This window comes from Pongo abelii, chromosome 19, assembly GCF_028885655.2.
Source record: "Pongo abelii isolate AG06213 chromosome 19, NHGRI_mPonAbe1-v2.0_pri, whole genome shotgun sequence".
Lineage (NCBI taxonomy): Eukaryota > Metazoa > Chordata > Mammalia > Primates > Hominidae > Pongo > Pongo abelii.
The window spans coordinates 74804655-74818951 of record NC_072004.2 but is presented as its reverse complement, the minus strand read 5'-3'; the positions used below and the strand labels follow the sequence as shown (position 1 = coordinate 74818951).

Here is a 14297-nt window from a genome sequence, read left to right as displayed (position 1 = left end):
TCCTGGATCAAAAGCAAGTAGCTCTAAAGACCAAAAATGAGGTACTTTGAATATGGACCCTATTTTTATTTATTTATTTATTCATTTATTTATTTTTGAGACAGAGTGTTGCTCTGTCGCCCAGGCTGGAGTGCAGTGGCAGGAGCTTGGCTCACTGCAACCTCCAGCTCCCAGGTTCAAGCGATTCTCCTGCCTCAGCCTCCTGAATAGCTGGGATTACAGGTTCCTGCCACCACGCCTGGCTAATTTTTTTTTTTTTTTTTTTTGAAGTGGAGTCTCGCTCTGTCGCCCAGGCTGGAGTGCAGTGGAGCAATCTCGGCTCACTGCAAGCTCCACTTCCCGGGTACAAGCGATTCTCCTGCCTCAGCCTCCTGAGTAGCTGGGACTACAGGCGTCCACCACCACACATGGCTAATTTTTTGTATCTTTAGTAGAGACGGGGTTTCACTGGGTTAGCCAGGATGGTCTCAATCTCCTGACCTCATGATCCGCCCTCATCGGCCTCCCAAAGTGCTGGGATTACAGGCGTGAGCCACCGCGCCGGGCCAATTTTTGTATTTTTAGTACAGACGGGGTTTTGCCGTGTTGGCCAGGCTGGTCTCAAACTCCTGACCTCAAGTGATCCTCCTGCTTCAGCCTCCCGAAGTGCTGGGATTACAGGCGTGAGCCCTCACACCCGGCTGAATATGGACTTTATATTAGATAACATTATTGTATGAACACTACATTTCTTGAGTGTCATAATAGTAGTGTTGTCCTGGAGCTCAATGTTTTTATTCTTTGGCAATACATGCTGGACTTTTTTTTTTTTTTTTTTTTGAGACAGGGTCTCAGTCTGTCGCCCAGGCTGGAGTACAGTGGTGCGATCTCAGCTCACTGCAACCTCTGCCTCACAGGCTCAAGCAATCCTCCCATCTCAACCTCTTAAATAGCTGGAATTACAATTGTGCACCACCACACTAATTTTTTGTATTTTTTGTAAAGACAGGATTTCACCATGTTGCCCAGGCTGGCCTGGAACACCTAAGCTCAAGGGTTTCACCACATTGCCCATGCTGGTCTCGAACTCCTGAGCTTAAGCAATCTACCTGCCTTGGCCTCCCAAAGTGTTGGAGTTACAGGCGTGAGCTACTGCGCCCGGCCCTGCTAAAAGTACTTAGCTGTAAAGTGCTAGGATATCTGCAACTTACTTTCTTTCTTTTTTTGGGACAGAGTTTCGCTCTTGTTGCCCAGGCTGGAGCACAATGGCACGATCTCAGCTCACTACAACCTCCACCTCCCGGGTTCAAGCAATTCTCCTGCCTCAGCCTCCCTAGTAGCTGGGATTACAGGCATTCACCACCACACCCAGCTAATTTTGTATTTTTAGTAGAAACGGGGTTCTCCATGTTGGTCAGGCTGGTCTTGAATGCCCGACCTCAGGTGATCCACTTGCCTCAGCCTCCCAAAGTGCTGGGATTACAGGCGTGAGCCACCGTGCCCAGTCTGCAACTTACTTTCAAATGGTTCAGAAAACAAAAACAAAAACAAAAACAAAAACAAAAAACCCAAAACATAAACTTATATATACAGAAAGGAAGAGACAGAGAGAGAAATTTTGCAATTTAAGAATTGAAGAATCGGCTGGGCGCCGTGGCTCACGGCTGTAATCCCAGCACTTTGGGAGGCTGAAGTGGGTGGATCACAAGGTCAGGAGATCCAGACCATCCTGGCTAACACGGTGAAACCCCGTCTCTACTAAAAATACAAAAATTTAGCGGGGCGTGGTGGCGGGGGCCTGTAGTCCCAGCTACTTGGGAGGCTGAGGCAGGAGAATGGCCTGAGCCCAGGAGGCGGAGCTTGCAGTGAGTGGAGATCCTGACACTACCTCTTAAAAAAAAAAAAAAGTTAAAATGGGCCAGGCGCGATGGCTCACGCCTGTAATCCCAGCACTTTGGGAGGTGGAGGCCGGCAGATCACCTGAGGTCTGGAGTTTGAGACCAGCCTGACCAGTATGATGAAACTCCATCTCTACTAAAAACACAAAAATTAGCCGGGCATGGTGCCATGTGCCTGTAATCCCAACTACTCAGAAGGCTGAGACAGAAGAATCGCTTGAACCTGGGAGGTAGAGGTTGTGGTGAGCCGAAATCGTGCCATTGCACTCCAGCCTGGGAAACAAGAGCAAAACTCCGCCTCAAAAGAAAAAAAAAAAAAGGTTAAAATGGCAGATTTTGTTATGTATATTTTACAACAAGCTTTTGAACACTAAACAGAGCGTGTGGGGGCTGCATGCTGTTATTTTCCAGAAATGCTGAGGAGGAAACCTGACCAGCTACTAAGGGACTTGACCACAGTCATAAAATTTGGCTCTGTCTTCCATTGCTACAGGAGCCAGGACAGAAGGAAGAAGCTCCCCTATACAGAGACAGAGGGAGTGAGGCTCCAAAGTGGAAAGAGGAGGTTCCCACCTGCCAGGGATACCAGCCAGGTTTATTTGCAGAGGCTGGAGGAGGCAGTGTTTTGATTTGCATGGGACTCAGGGGATTGGTTTGACTAGGCATGTCATTCACGTAGCCCACGAAAAAGCTGGCCCTCCCACCCTAGCCTTTTAATATGCAAATACAGGGCGCTGTGATGTTCTACACACATGGGATATGTAGGAGTGGCCATGTTGCCAGAAACAACTGGGAAAAGGGCAAGAAGGCCGAGGGAATCTCCATGTTTGGGTGGATCCAGTTTCTGATGGCCTGCATTCACATATCAAAGGTTGCTGGCCTGGCTATAAGAGCTGGGGCTTTACAAGAAACTTTTCTGGAGATGCTTTAAAAAATGAAAACTTCCCAAGGACCCCTTTTCCTACAACATTCCCCCCTGTGGAGATGCCACACTAACTGCTGTTAGGGGGGTTTGGGCAATGACTCTTTCTGGCTACTTCCTGCTGAAAAGGGGCTTCGAATGGGGAACAGCAGCTAGGGCTCCTCCTAGGGTCGATCTAAGGGTCGTCAAAAGAAAGGCGTGTCCCTGTGTGGTTCAGTTTGCAGCACCATTTGGAGTTTGATTGCTTCAGTCTGATGATTGAATTGCCTTTCCCGGCCCATGGACAAAATTATATGCTTCTGATGAGTGGAGGAACACCAGGGTTCTTGGTCCTCATGCTGGTTTGGATAAAATGACATGGACACACGTGGAGCATTATTTTGTTTCTTTTTTTTTTTTTTTTTTTTGTGTATTTTGTTTCTTTTTTTTTTTAGATGGAGTCTGGCTCTGCTCTGTCACCCAGGCTGGAGTGCAGTGGTGCCATCTCGGTTCACTGCAACCTCCGCCTCCTGGTTCAAGCGATTCTTCTGCCTCAGCCTCCCAAGTAGCTGGGACTACAGGTATGTGCCACCACAGCCGGCTAATTTTTGTATTATTAGTAGAGACGGGGTTTCACCATGTTGGCTAGGATGGTCTCGAACTGACCTCATGATCTGCCCGCCTGGGCCTCCCAAAGTGATGGGATTACAGGTGTGAGTCACTGCGCCCAGCCTACGTGGAGTGGTTTTAAGGAGTGTAGAGTTTAATAGGTGAGAAGGGAGATGACAGGGGAAAAAGCTCCCCTGTACAGAGATAGACGGAGGGGCTCCAAAGCCAACAGAGAAGGTCCCCCACGTTTCTTATCTCTAAGCCTCAGTATTCTCATTTGTAAAGTGGAGATAATCAAGTTTATTGCCTCTTAATGTGTCAAAAATTACTTTGATAATCCATGTAAAGTGTTAAGCATAGCACCTGATATAGAGCCAACTATCAGGTCCTTCAGTTCTGGAAAATGTTCATGTATTATTTCTTGTATTATTACATTCATATATTGTTGACAGGGACTGATTTTCTTCTTTTTTTTTTTTTTTTTCTTTTTTCCAAGACAGGGTCTCACTCTGTCACCCAGGCTAGAGTGCAGTGGTGTGATCATGGCTCACTGAAACCTCAACCTCCCAGACTCCGGTGATTCTCCCACCTCAGCTTCCCAGGTAGCTGGGACTACAGGCACACACTGCCACGCTGGCTAATTTTTGTATTGTTTCTAAAGACGGGGTTTCTCCATGTTGCCCAGGCTGGTCTCAAACTCCTGGCCTCAAGTGATCCGTCCACCTTGGCCTCCCAAAGTGCTGGGATTACAGGTGTGAGCCACTGTGCCCAGACTGTTCTTTTATCTTTGTGTGGGGGGGGGGGTTTGTTTGTTTTGTTTTGTTTTTGAGACAGAGTCTCATTCTGTCGCCCAGGCTGGAGTGCAATGGTGCAATCTCGGCTCACTGCCACCTCTGCCTCCTGGATTCACACAATTTTCCTGCCTCAGCTTCCGAAGTAGCTGGGATTACAGGCATGTGCCACCACTCCTTGCAATTTTGTATTTTTAGTAGAGACGTGGTTTCACCATGTTGGCCAGGCTGGTCTGGAACTTCTGACCTCAGGTGATCCGACTGCCTTGGCCTCCCAAAGTGCTGGGATTACAGGCATGAGCTATTACACCCCGCTTGCCTGCCTTGCCTACCTGCCGCCTGCCTCCCTCCCTCCATTCCTCTTTTTTTTTTTTTTTTTTTTGAGAAGGCGTCTGGCTCTGTCACCAGCCTGGAGTGCAGTGGCGTGATCTCGGCTCGCTGCAACCTCCGCCTCCACGGTTCAAGCGATTCTCCTGCCTCAGCTTCTCAAGTAGCTGGGAGTGCAGGCATGCGCCACCATGCCCAGCTAATTTTTGTATTTTTAGTAGAGACGGGGTTTCACCATGTTGGCCAGATGGTCTCAATCTCTTGACCTCATGATCTGCCCGCCTCAGCCTCCCAAAGTGCTGGGATTACAGGCGTAAGCCACCATGCCTGGCCCCTTACTCTCTCTTTTTCTTTCTCTCTCTCTTTCTTTCTTCCCTTTCTCTCACTCTCTTTCTTTTTTTTTCTTCTCTATCTCTCTCTCTCTTCCTCCCTCCCCCCTCTCTCTCTTTCTTTCGAGACAGGGTTTTGCTCTGTCACCCAGGCTGGAGTGCAGGGGTGTGCTCACTGCAGCCTCAACCTCTCAGGCTTAAATGATCTGCCGCTTTAGCCTCTCAAGTAGCTGGGACTACAGGTGCATGCCACCACACCCGGCTAATTTATTTTATTTTTTTGTATAGACAGGGTCTTACTATGTTGCTCACGTTGGTCTTGATTTTCTTTTTTCTTTAGAGACAGGGTCTTGCTCTGTCTCCCAGGCTGGAGGAGTGCCGTAGTGGGATCATAGCTCACTGCAACTTTGAACTCCTGGGCTCAAGTGATCCTCTGGCCTCAGCCTCCCGAAGTGCTGGGATTAGAAGTGTGAGCCACTGTGCCTAACTGACAGGTACTTTTTGTGACAGAGGTTGAGTTTGAAATCCAGGTTTACCTGATGGCAATGCCTTTGTTTATATACCCTAGAATAAATCTTTTCCTCTTCATCTTTGTGTCTTCTGTAGCACCTCAACCATAACACTCAATATATGTTTCTGTAATTGTTTTGCTCTAAAACATCCTTCAGTGGCTCCCAGAGTAAATTTATTTGAGGGCTTGCAGGTCAAAAAAATGTCATTTTTCCCTCTCATAGTTGATTAATGGTTTGGCTGGGTATAGATTTCTAGGTTGGTATATTACTGCCCAGTCTTCTCTTCTCTGGAGAAGACCAACATCATTCCAATTCTCAATCCTTCATATGTGACCTACTTTTCGTCTCTGGAAGCCTTTAGGAGGTTCTCTTTGTCCCACGTGCCCTGAAATTTCACAACACTGTGCCTGGCAGCAAATTCTTTTTTATCCATTGTTTTGGGATCTCTCAATTTAGAACTCAGGCCCTTAGTACTAGAAGATGTTCACACATTATTTAATATACTTAAACAAATTGATTTCAAGTCCTTTTTTGTTTGTTTGTTTTTAAGGGATAGGGTCTCACTCTGTTGCCCAGACTGGAGTGCAGTGGCTATTCACAGGCATGATCATAGCACACTACAGTCTCGAACTCCTGGATTTAAGCTATCCTCCTCCTTCAGTCTCCCCAGTAGCTGGGATACGGGCATACTCCACCATGCCTAGCTTTTTATTTTATTGTATTTTATTTATTTATTTATTGAGATGGAGTCTTGCTCTGTTGCTCAGGCTGGAGTGCAATGGCACAATCTCTGCTCACTGCAACCTCTGCCTCCCAGGTTCAAGCAATCCTCCTGTCTCAGGCCCCCAGTAGCTGGGATTACAGGCACCCGCCTCCATGCCCGGCTAATTTTTGTATTTTTAGTAGAGACAGGGTTTCGCCATGTTGGCCAGGCTGGTCTCGAACTCCTGACCTCAGGTGATCCACCTGCCTCAGCCTCCCAAAGTGCTGGGATTACAGGAGTGAGCCACCGCACCCGGCCACCATGTCCAGCTTTTTAATATGCTTTTCTTCCATTTTCCCTTGTTATTTCTGTAAGTCCTACTATTCAGATATTGAATTGATGCCAACATGTTCTTATTCATTCTTTCCCATTTTCCACCTCATCCATTCAGTGAATATTTAGTGCCTACTATGTGCCAGTCATTAGTCTTGGTTCTGGGGAGATAGAAAAACAAAACTAAGAAAAATCTCTGCCTTCATAGAGTTTATATTACATACTAGAAAAGTGATAAGTACTTTTGGGCTGGGCGCGGTGGCTTATGCTTGTAATCCCAGCACTTTGGGAAGCCGAGGTGGGTGGATCAACTGAGGTCAGGAGTTCGAGACCAGCCTGGCCAAGATGGCGAAACCCCATCTCCACTAAAAGTACAAAAACTAGCCTGGTGTAGTGGTGTTGGCCTGTAATCCCAGCTACTTGGGAGGCTGAGGCAGGAGAATTGCTTGAACCCAGGAGGTGGAGGTTGCAGTGAGCCAAGATCACACCACTGCACTCCAGCCTGGGCAACAAGAGCAAAACTCCATCTCAAAAGGAAAAAAAAAAAGAAAAAAAGAAATAACTTTTCGCCGGGCATGGTGGCTCACACCTGTAATCCCAGCACTTTGGGAGGCTGAGGTGGGTGGATCACGAAGTCAGGAGTTCAAGACCAGCCTGGCCAACATGGTGAAACCCTGTCTCTACTAAAAATACAAAAGTTAGCTGGGCATGGTGGTGGGCACCTGTAATCTTAGCTACTCGGGAGGCTGAGGCAGAGAATTGCTTGAACCAAGGAGGCGGAGGTTGCAGTGAGCTGAGATTGCACCACTGCACTCCAGCCTGGGCAACAGAGTGAGACTCCATCTCAAAAAAAAAAAAAGTACTTTTTGAATAAAGACTAGAAGATGAAGGGGCAAGCCAAGGAGATATATAAGAATGATAAGCAGAAAGAACAGCAAATACATAAGCCCGTGGGTGGGGCAGGCTAAAGCAAGAACAGGCCTGATGGGATCAAGGTACAGCCAAGAGGCCAGTATGTCCAGAGAGAAGGGAAACAGGGGTGGAGAGAGGAAGATGAGGTCTGAGAGGTGGGGTGGTGAGAGGTGAACTTTATATTGTGAGTGACGTGGAAAGTCACTGTGCGTTGAATCAGGGGACAAAAAATGTGATCTGATTGACCTTTAACAGATCACCAGAGCTCCTTTGTAACATGTATGCTGCCAGGGTAGAAGCAGAACACGTAGTAGCTACTGCAATAATTCAGGAGAAAGTAAAGGTGATTTAGACCAGGGAGTCTTTTTACTCTGTTTTCTGGGTGATTTCCCGAGCAGCTGGGATTACAGACATGTGCCACTCTGGCCGGCTAATTTTTTTTTTTTTCAGATGGAGTGTCGCTCTTGTCACCCAGGCTGGAGTGCAGTGGCGGGGCCTCAGCTCACTGCAACCTCCACCTCCCGGGTTCAAGCGATTCTCCTGCCTCAGCCTCCTGAGTAGCTGGGATTACAGGTACTCACCACCACCACGCTTGGCTAATTTTTGTATTTTTAGTAGAGACGGAGTTTCACCATGTTGGCCAGGCTGGTCTCCGACTCCTGACCTCAAGTGATCCACCTGCCTTGGCCTCCCAAAGTGATGGGATTATAGGCATGAGCCACCACACCCAGCCCCAAAATTTCTTTTTTTTTGAGATGGAGTCTTGCTCTGTCGCCCAATTCCCCTGCCTCAGCCTCTCGAGTAGCTGGGATTACAGGTGCACGCCACCACACCTGGCTAATTTTTTTGTATTTTTAGTAGAGACGGGGTTTCACCATGTTGGCCAGACTGGTCTCGAACTCCTGACCTCAGGCAATCCGCCTGCTTCAGCCTCAGCCTCCCAAAGTGCTGGAACTATAGGCGTGAGCCACCGAGCCGGCCAAAAGTTCTTTCTTAAACTCAATATCTTTTTTTCTTTTTTGGCATCCCATGCCTCTTGATGCAGTCTCTTATTTCCTGATGTGTTCCCTTGTACCCTGATGTGATCTAATGTCTCCATGGATGTTGATAATTCTTTTGATGGTTTCTTCTGTTCCTTTCATTATCTCTGGTTCCTTTGAATTCGTTTTTTGGGGGAGGGGGGCTGTTGCTGTCATCATAGCTCACTGCAGCCTCCAAATCCTGGGCTTAAGCAATCCTCTTGCCTCAGCCTCCCAAGTAGCTGGGACCACAGGTGCATGCCACCACGCCTAGTTTTAAAGTTCTTTTGCAGAGATGGGGTCCTACTACGATGCCCAGGCCGGGGGTGTTTCTATCTTTCCCGTACAGGTTCCCTTCAAATGTCTGGCATTCTTTGGCTATCTGTTCATAACAAGGCATTAAAAAGCTGAGTGAAAGGTCTGTGTGGATGGGGCTTCCTGAATGATGGACTTCTCTGTGGAGCATTTGGGCAGGAACATGATCTTTATGTAGGAGGACACCTCCCTACCCTCACTCCTATTGTTGGTACATGAAGGGTTTCTTCCCTAAGCTAGTCAGTTTTCTAGAGAGGGTTCCTATGTTCTTTTGTTGGAGAAGTCAGACTCTCTGGCCAGAATGGAGGCTTTACCATATCCTCCCATTTTCAGCATGGTTGCTCCTTCTCACCTATAAAGTCCAGTCTCTCTGGTTCAGCCTTTCCAGAGGGAAAACCTCCAGTTTGCTACCTGGGTGGGAAAAGAGACATCAAATCATCAGTGGCACCAGGGACTTCTACTTCCTGAGCCTTTCTGGTGCACTTTAGCATTGATCAACTTCTTTCCTGTCTTCTCCCACTCTATGACTTCTTTTTCTCCACTCTACTAAAGTCATTTCCATTTATCTATGCTCTCTGGCCTCCAAAATGTTGACATCTGTTGTCTGCCATTGTCCGTTCTCCAGGTCTCTTTGTCCATGTGAATTTATGCACTTCTTATTCCTCTGCTGTCATTTCAGTGGGCTTTTGAGAGGGAGAAGAGGTCAGTGTGGTGTGTATCCCCGTGATTCAATCTTTCACGCTACCCTTGAGTCTCTTTACAATCATTGAGCCAGGCGCGGTGGCTCACGCCTGTAATCGCAGCACTTTGGGAGGCTGAGGCGGGCGGATCACAAAGTCAGGAGTTCCAGACCAGCCTGGCCAACATGGTGAAACCCCGCCTCCACTAAAAATACAAAAAAAAAAAAAAAAGAAAAAAAAAAAAGGCCAGTCGAGGTGGCTCACACCTGTAATCCCAGCACTTTGGGAGGCCGAGGCAGGCGGATCCCGACGTCAGGAGATCGAGACCATCCTGGCTAACACGGTGAAACCCCGTCTCTACTAAAAATACAAAAAATTAGCAGGGCGTGGTGGCGGGCGCCTGTAGTCCCAGCTACTCGGGAGGTTGAGGCAGGAGAATGGCGTGAACCCGGGAGGCGGAGCTTGCAGTGAGCCGAGATCGCGCCGCTGCACTCCAGCCTGGGCAACAGAGTAAAGCTACGTTTCAAAAAAAAACAAAAAACAAAAAACAAATGAGTTGGGCTTAGTGGTGGGCGCCTGTAATCCCAGCTACTAGGGAGGCTGAGGCAGGAGAATCTCTTGAACCTGGGAGGTGGACGTTGCAGTGAGCCGAGATTGCGCCACTGTACTCCGGCGACAGTGCGAGACTCCGTCTCAAAAAAAAAAAAAGGAATACAATGTTTGAATTCTGTGTGCCCTGCCTCCCCTTAGATGGAAGCGTAGGCTGAAGCTTGGGTGGGGCAAAGGGTAACAACTAGAAAATACACACCCTTCCTCAAAAAATTAGATTCCATTTGACTCTTTCAGGGCAGGGTAAGACCCATTTTTCCATTGTGTGATTTCTGTCAACTACTCTTTTCAAAAGGAGAGAAGTCCTGCCACCCTTCTATGTGTTTTATGTATTTTGGCTAAGAGTCCTGGAGCGCTGGGTGAGGTCCTCAGAAAGGATGGAAAAATCTGATTCTTGACTCTCACAGTCAGCGCTAGGCAGGAGCATCAGAGATTACTGAATCCAATTTCCTTATTGTATAAAAAGGAAACTGAAGCCCAGAGAGCTTTAATCGATTTGGATCAACTTCGGTCCCTTGTGAAATACTTCTCTCAAAGGATGGCTCGAAATCAAGCTCCTTGCAGTCTTTGGGCCTTTGGGTCTAACGTTCCCTATGCCCCAATGCTGTGGGCTCCTCGCTGTGCATCGGTCAAAGGTCCTTTCAGAGACTGTCCCTCTCAGCAGTGTGGCCAGTTTTACTTTTTTGTGGCACTTGTTGATATTTAAAAATATTTATTTTACGAGTTATGTGAGTTCTTCCACTGGAATGAAATCCCCATAAGAGATCATTCCTGTCTCGTTCACCGTTGAATCCTCAGGGTAAGTTGAGATTCGAAGCTAAGCAGTCTGGCTCTAACGTTGCGCTTTCGGCCCAACAGTATGCTGCTATTTAGTGAAGACGATGGACTTCTGCGCACACGGGGAAGCAACAGTGAGAAAAGACACCCGGAAGTGAGCAACAGCAAAACATCCAGAGCTGTCCGCACGGTGCCCCCTCTGACCTTTCCCTCCGGAAGCTCTCGCGGCTCTCGGGCGGGAGTGCGCACGCGCGGCCACAGGGGTCGCTCCGGGTCGCGCGCGGAGCAGGGGCTAGAGGGAAGGGTCAGCCGCCAGGGCTGGCAGGCGCCTGCGCCGCGGGGCTCCCGTCAGGACGCGCATTCTCGCTCCCTCCCTCGGCTGCGCGCGCCCGGTGGGCGTGGGAGGAGGCGGGGAACCGGGGAGGGGTGGGTGTCGCAGGAGGGAAGGAGCGAACCGGAGAGCGTCGTCCTGAGAGGAGTGAAGGCGGCAAAATGGCGGACCGCTTCTCCCGCTTCAACGAAGACCGAGACTTTCAGGTAAACACGGGCGTCGCCGAGGATGCGGGGAAGGCGCTGGTCTAGCCCAGAACCTCCTTCATCTCCGGCTCCCAGCCCTCTTTCCTTCCAGTTTTGCTCCGACTTGCGAACCGGCTCGCTCTTCTCCCGTCTCTGCTTTCTCAAGAGGCCTCCCGGCTTGAGGGAGGCCGCATCTCCTCGCACCCTCATTCTCTTACCCCTGAAACTCAGGCCGCGGGGCTTGCGGCTTCCGCCTGTTTGGCATCGGATTTCGGAACCGGGCCTGGGCGCCGTGTGAGGGGCTGTGCCCTTCAGGTCTGCCCGACCTGTGCCGGCGAAGGGCTGGCTCCCAGGGGACAAGAGGGGTGGTTGGGTTGGGCTGGGAGGGCTTGGGGGAGAGTGTTGCTGAGGCCAAGGCTTCCGAACCCCGGGATTTTGCTCTCGGATCGTTTTGGGATCCTTCTCTTTTCTTTCTTCACTGTGATAAATCAATTCCTTTCATTGTCTGCTTTTCCTCTTCCTTACCTGGGAAAAGGTTGCCTTCGCTATCAGACGCCTTATTGGTTAGTCATACATTGAGATTTCCCGGGGCATAAGTGTTGCTGTTGTTATTAGGCTGTTAATTGGGCTTGGAAAGCAGTAAGTTACTGGACTATGATCCGATGTGAGCCTAACCTCAAATCCTATCTCGAAAGATTTGTAAGAAGCGTAATGATAATGGGCCGTCCACCCATGGGGTCACTAGTGCCAAAAGCTTGATTTTTCTTTCTTCAATTGCAAATGTTGGTATGGAAAAATGCCCTTACGATGGCAAGCTCTATTGAGTAAAAAATAAAGGCCAAATTAGAATAACTTGTTTTTTCGCTGTTGAAAATACCTTTCTGTTGAAATTGTTACCGCGGAAATCTCGAAGACTAAAAGGGATTTAGTAGAGATTGGCTGTTTCTAGGTAAAATACATCCGTAGAGTCTCAAAAAAAACACTGCATTACTACCGCATATCCTGGCAACTGCCGTTTGGGTCGGGATGAATCTCAGAACTCAAGTTTTTATCCCGCTGCAGATCCTACTCAAAGCAGTACGAAAGCACTCTAGATGTGTTTCAGAAGGCAGTTTAAAGAGTTTGAATTCCCTGAGATGATAGGATTGGTAAATAAATAGGTAAAGCAGTTTAACAGTTTTAACTCAGCACTGTTAACAGTCTAGTACATAGAACGCTTATGAGAAGTTTTGCAGCAGTAAGGGATCTGGGGGCTGTTGAAAAGCCTTGTGATCATGCGCCTGCTGTATAGCTGCAGCACAATACAGGAGAATCTCAGGATGTTCTAAGGATATAATGCAGATTCACCAAAGGTTGAAGCAGTTCATGTTAGCCTTTTGATCCCTGAGAAATATGTGTATATATATTTTAGCAAGCACTATAAAATATGAGTAGGCTGCAAGGTGTATGAGCTTTATTGATTTTTAAGTTACCGATAGAGACATATTGATAACTAAAGCCCGCAAATGCTTTTCAGAGGAGAGAATAATCTCAAGGTGACCTAATAAAATCGAAAGTAGATAACATGGACAGTTAAGTTTTGAGGAAAGATGACTGTCAACCACAGAATTCCAGCAGGCTTAACAGGATTTTCAGGGCCTTTAATGAAGATTTTGAAAATTGTGGATAGCAGAGTGTGAATGCTGTTTCCTGAAAAAATTCAGGGGGTTAGCCTCTACTTTTTCAATACTCAGTTTCTAAGTAAGATGACCCTCTCTTCTGATGCTTTAGTTGGGTATTGCAAAACCTGATTTTGGTTTCATGGTAGTCCTTTGAAGATGATATGTATACTTCATTTTCTGCTTATATGTTGAAAGAACCAACCCCTGTTAAATTGGGTCAGCCAGGAAAAAAATTTTTTTTTTTTGAGATGGAGTCTCGCTGTGTCGCCCAGGCTGGAGTGCAGTGGCACGATCTCGGCTCACCGCAACCTCCGCCTCCCGGGTTCAAGCAAGCGATTCTTCTGCCTCAGCCTCCCGAGCAGCTGGGATTACAGGCACCCGCCACCACACCCCGCTAATTTTTGTATTTTTAGTAGAGATGGGGATTCACCGGATTGGCCAGGCTGGTCTCGAACTCCTGACCTCGTGATCCGCCTGCTTCGGCCTCCCAAAGTGCTGGGATTACAGGTGTGAGCCACCGCGCCTGGCCGAAAATGTTGGTTTTTAAAATTCAGATGTCCTAGCATTTTGGGTAAATAGGGTATTGGGAATGGAAACCTTTTTAGACAGTTGTAAGATGTTAAAACTTTTATAAATTATGTTAACATTTCTAAAGTACATTCATTTAAAAATAAAGTGGTATTTTTCTAGATGTTTTAATAAAGGGAAAAATACAGATTGACTTTCATTTAATGATGTATTTTGATTCAAAATTATCGGTGAGAGAATGTAATGTAATAGGATTCTCCTGTGAATAATATATCTGAAACATTTTCAGCTTCAGGTTATTCAAAATTAAACGTGGCCTCCTTTTAAGGTTTTGGGTGAAGCCACTGACTATACTTGAAAACAAATCATAGTAGGTTTCCAAACACAGTGGATAGATCTTGTTGCTTTCAACAGATCTTGTAGCACTGGAAATTGTTCATCTTCTCTGGTAAGTTCGAGATGACTTATTTTCTTTGCCTTTAATTTGGCAGGATGATTTAAAGTTGTAGAACTTCACTGTTTACCGGTTTATCAAGTGCAAATTTTGGAGAGTTTGATGTCTCTTGAAATTATGGAGTCATGGAGTTGGGCTATTACAATTTGTGAATATCTAAAGTTTCGAAGGTATTTTGTATATATAGTGAAAAGTTATAGTTAACAGTGGTATGCCACTTGAAGCACTCATGTATATAGAGATTAATCATTATCAGGGACCTAACGTTTTTTTAATTGGTAACTTTATTATAATAACAAACAGGTCCTATTCCACAGGCTTTATGTGTCTTATCTCATAGTCTTCACTATAACCCTACGAGGTAGGTACTGTTATTACTGCCGTTTTCAGCTGAGGCACAGAGAATTATGTAACTTAGGCAATTACATGCATCTGTTAAATGGC

At 47.1% G+C, this 14297-nt stretch overlaps 1 protein-coding gene across 1 annotated transcript in view; it reads left to right on the top strand.

Annotated features, from left to right (window-relative positions):
- The window catches only part of GPATCH8 (G-patch domain containing 8), a 150653-nt gene that overhangs the window by 31802 nt on the left and 104554 nt on the right, over positions 1-14297 (top strand). The window contains exons 3-5 of the mRNA XM_002827432.6: positions 3234-3359; positions 3888-3989; positions 10776-11231. Coding sequence (XP_002827478.3) covers positions 11187-11231 — 45 coding nt within the window. The 5' untranslated portion in view covers positions 3234-3359; positions 3888-3989; positions 10776-11186. The remainder of the gene's footprint in view (positions 1-3233; positions 3360-3887; positions 3990-10775; positions 11232-14297) is intronic.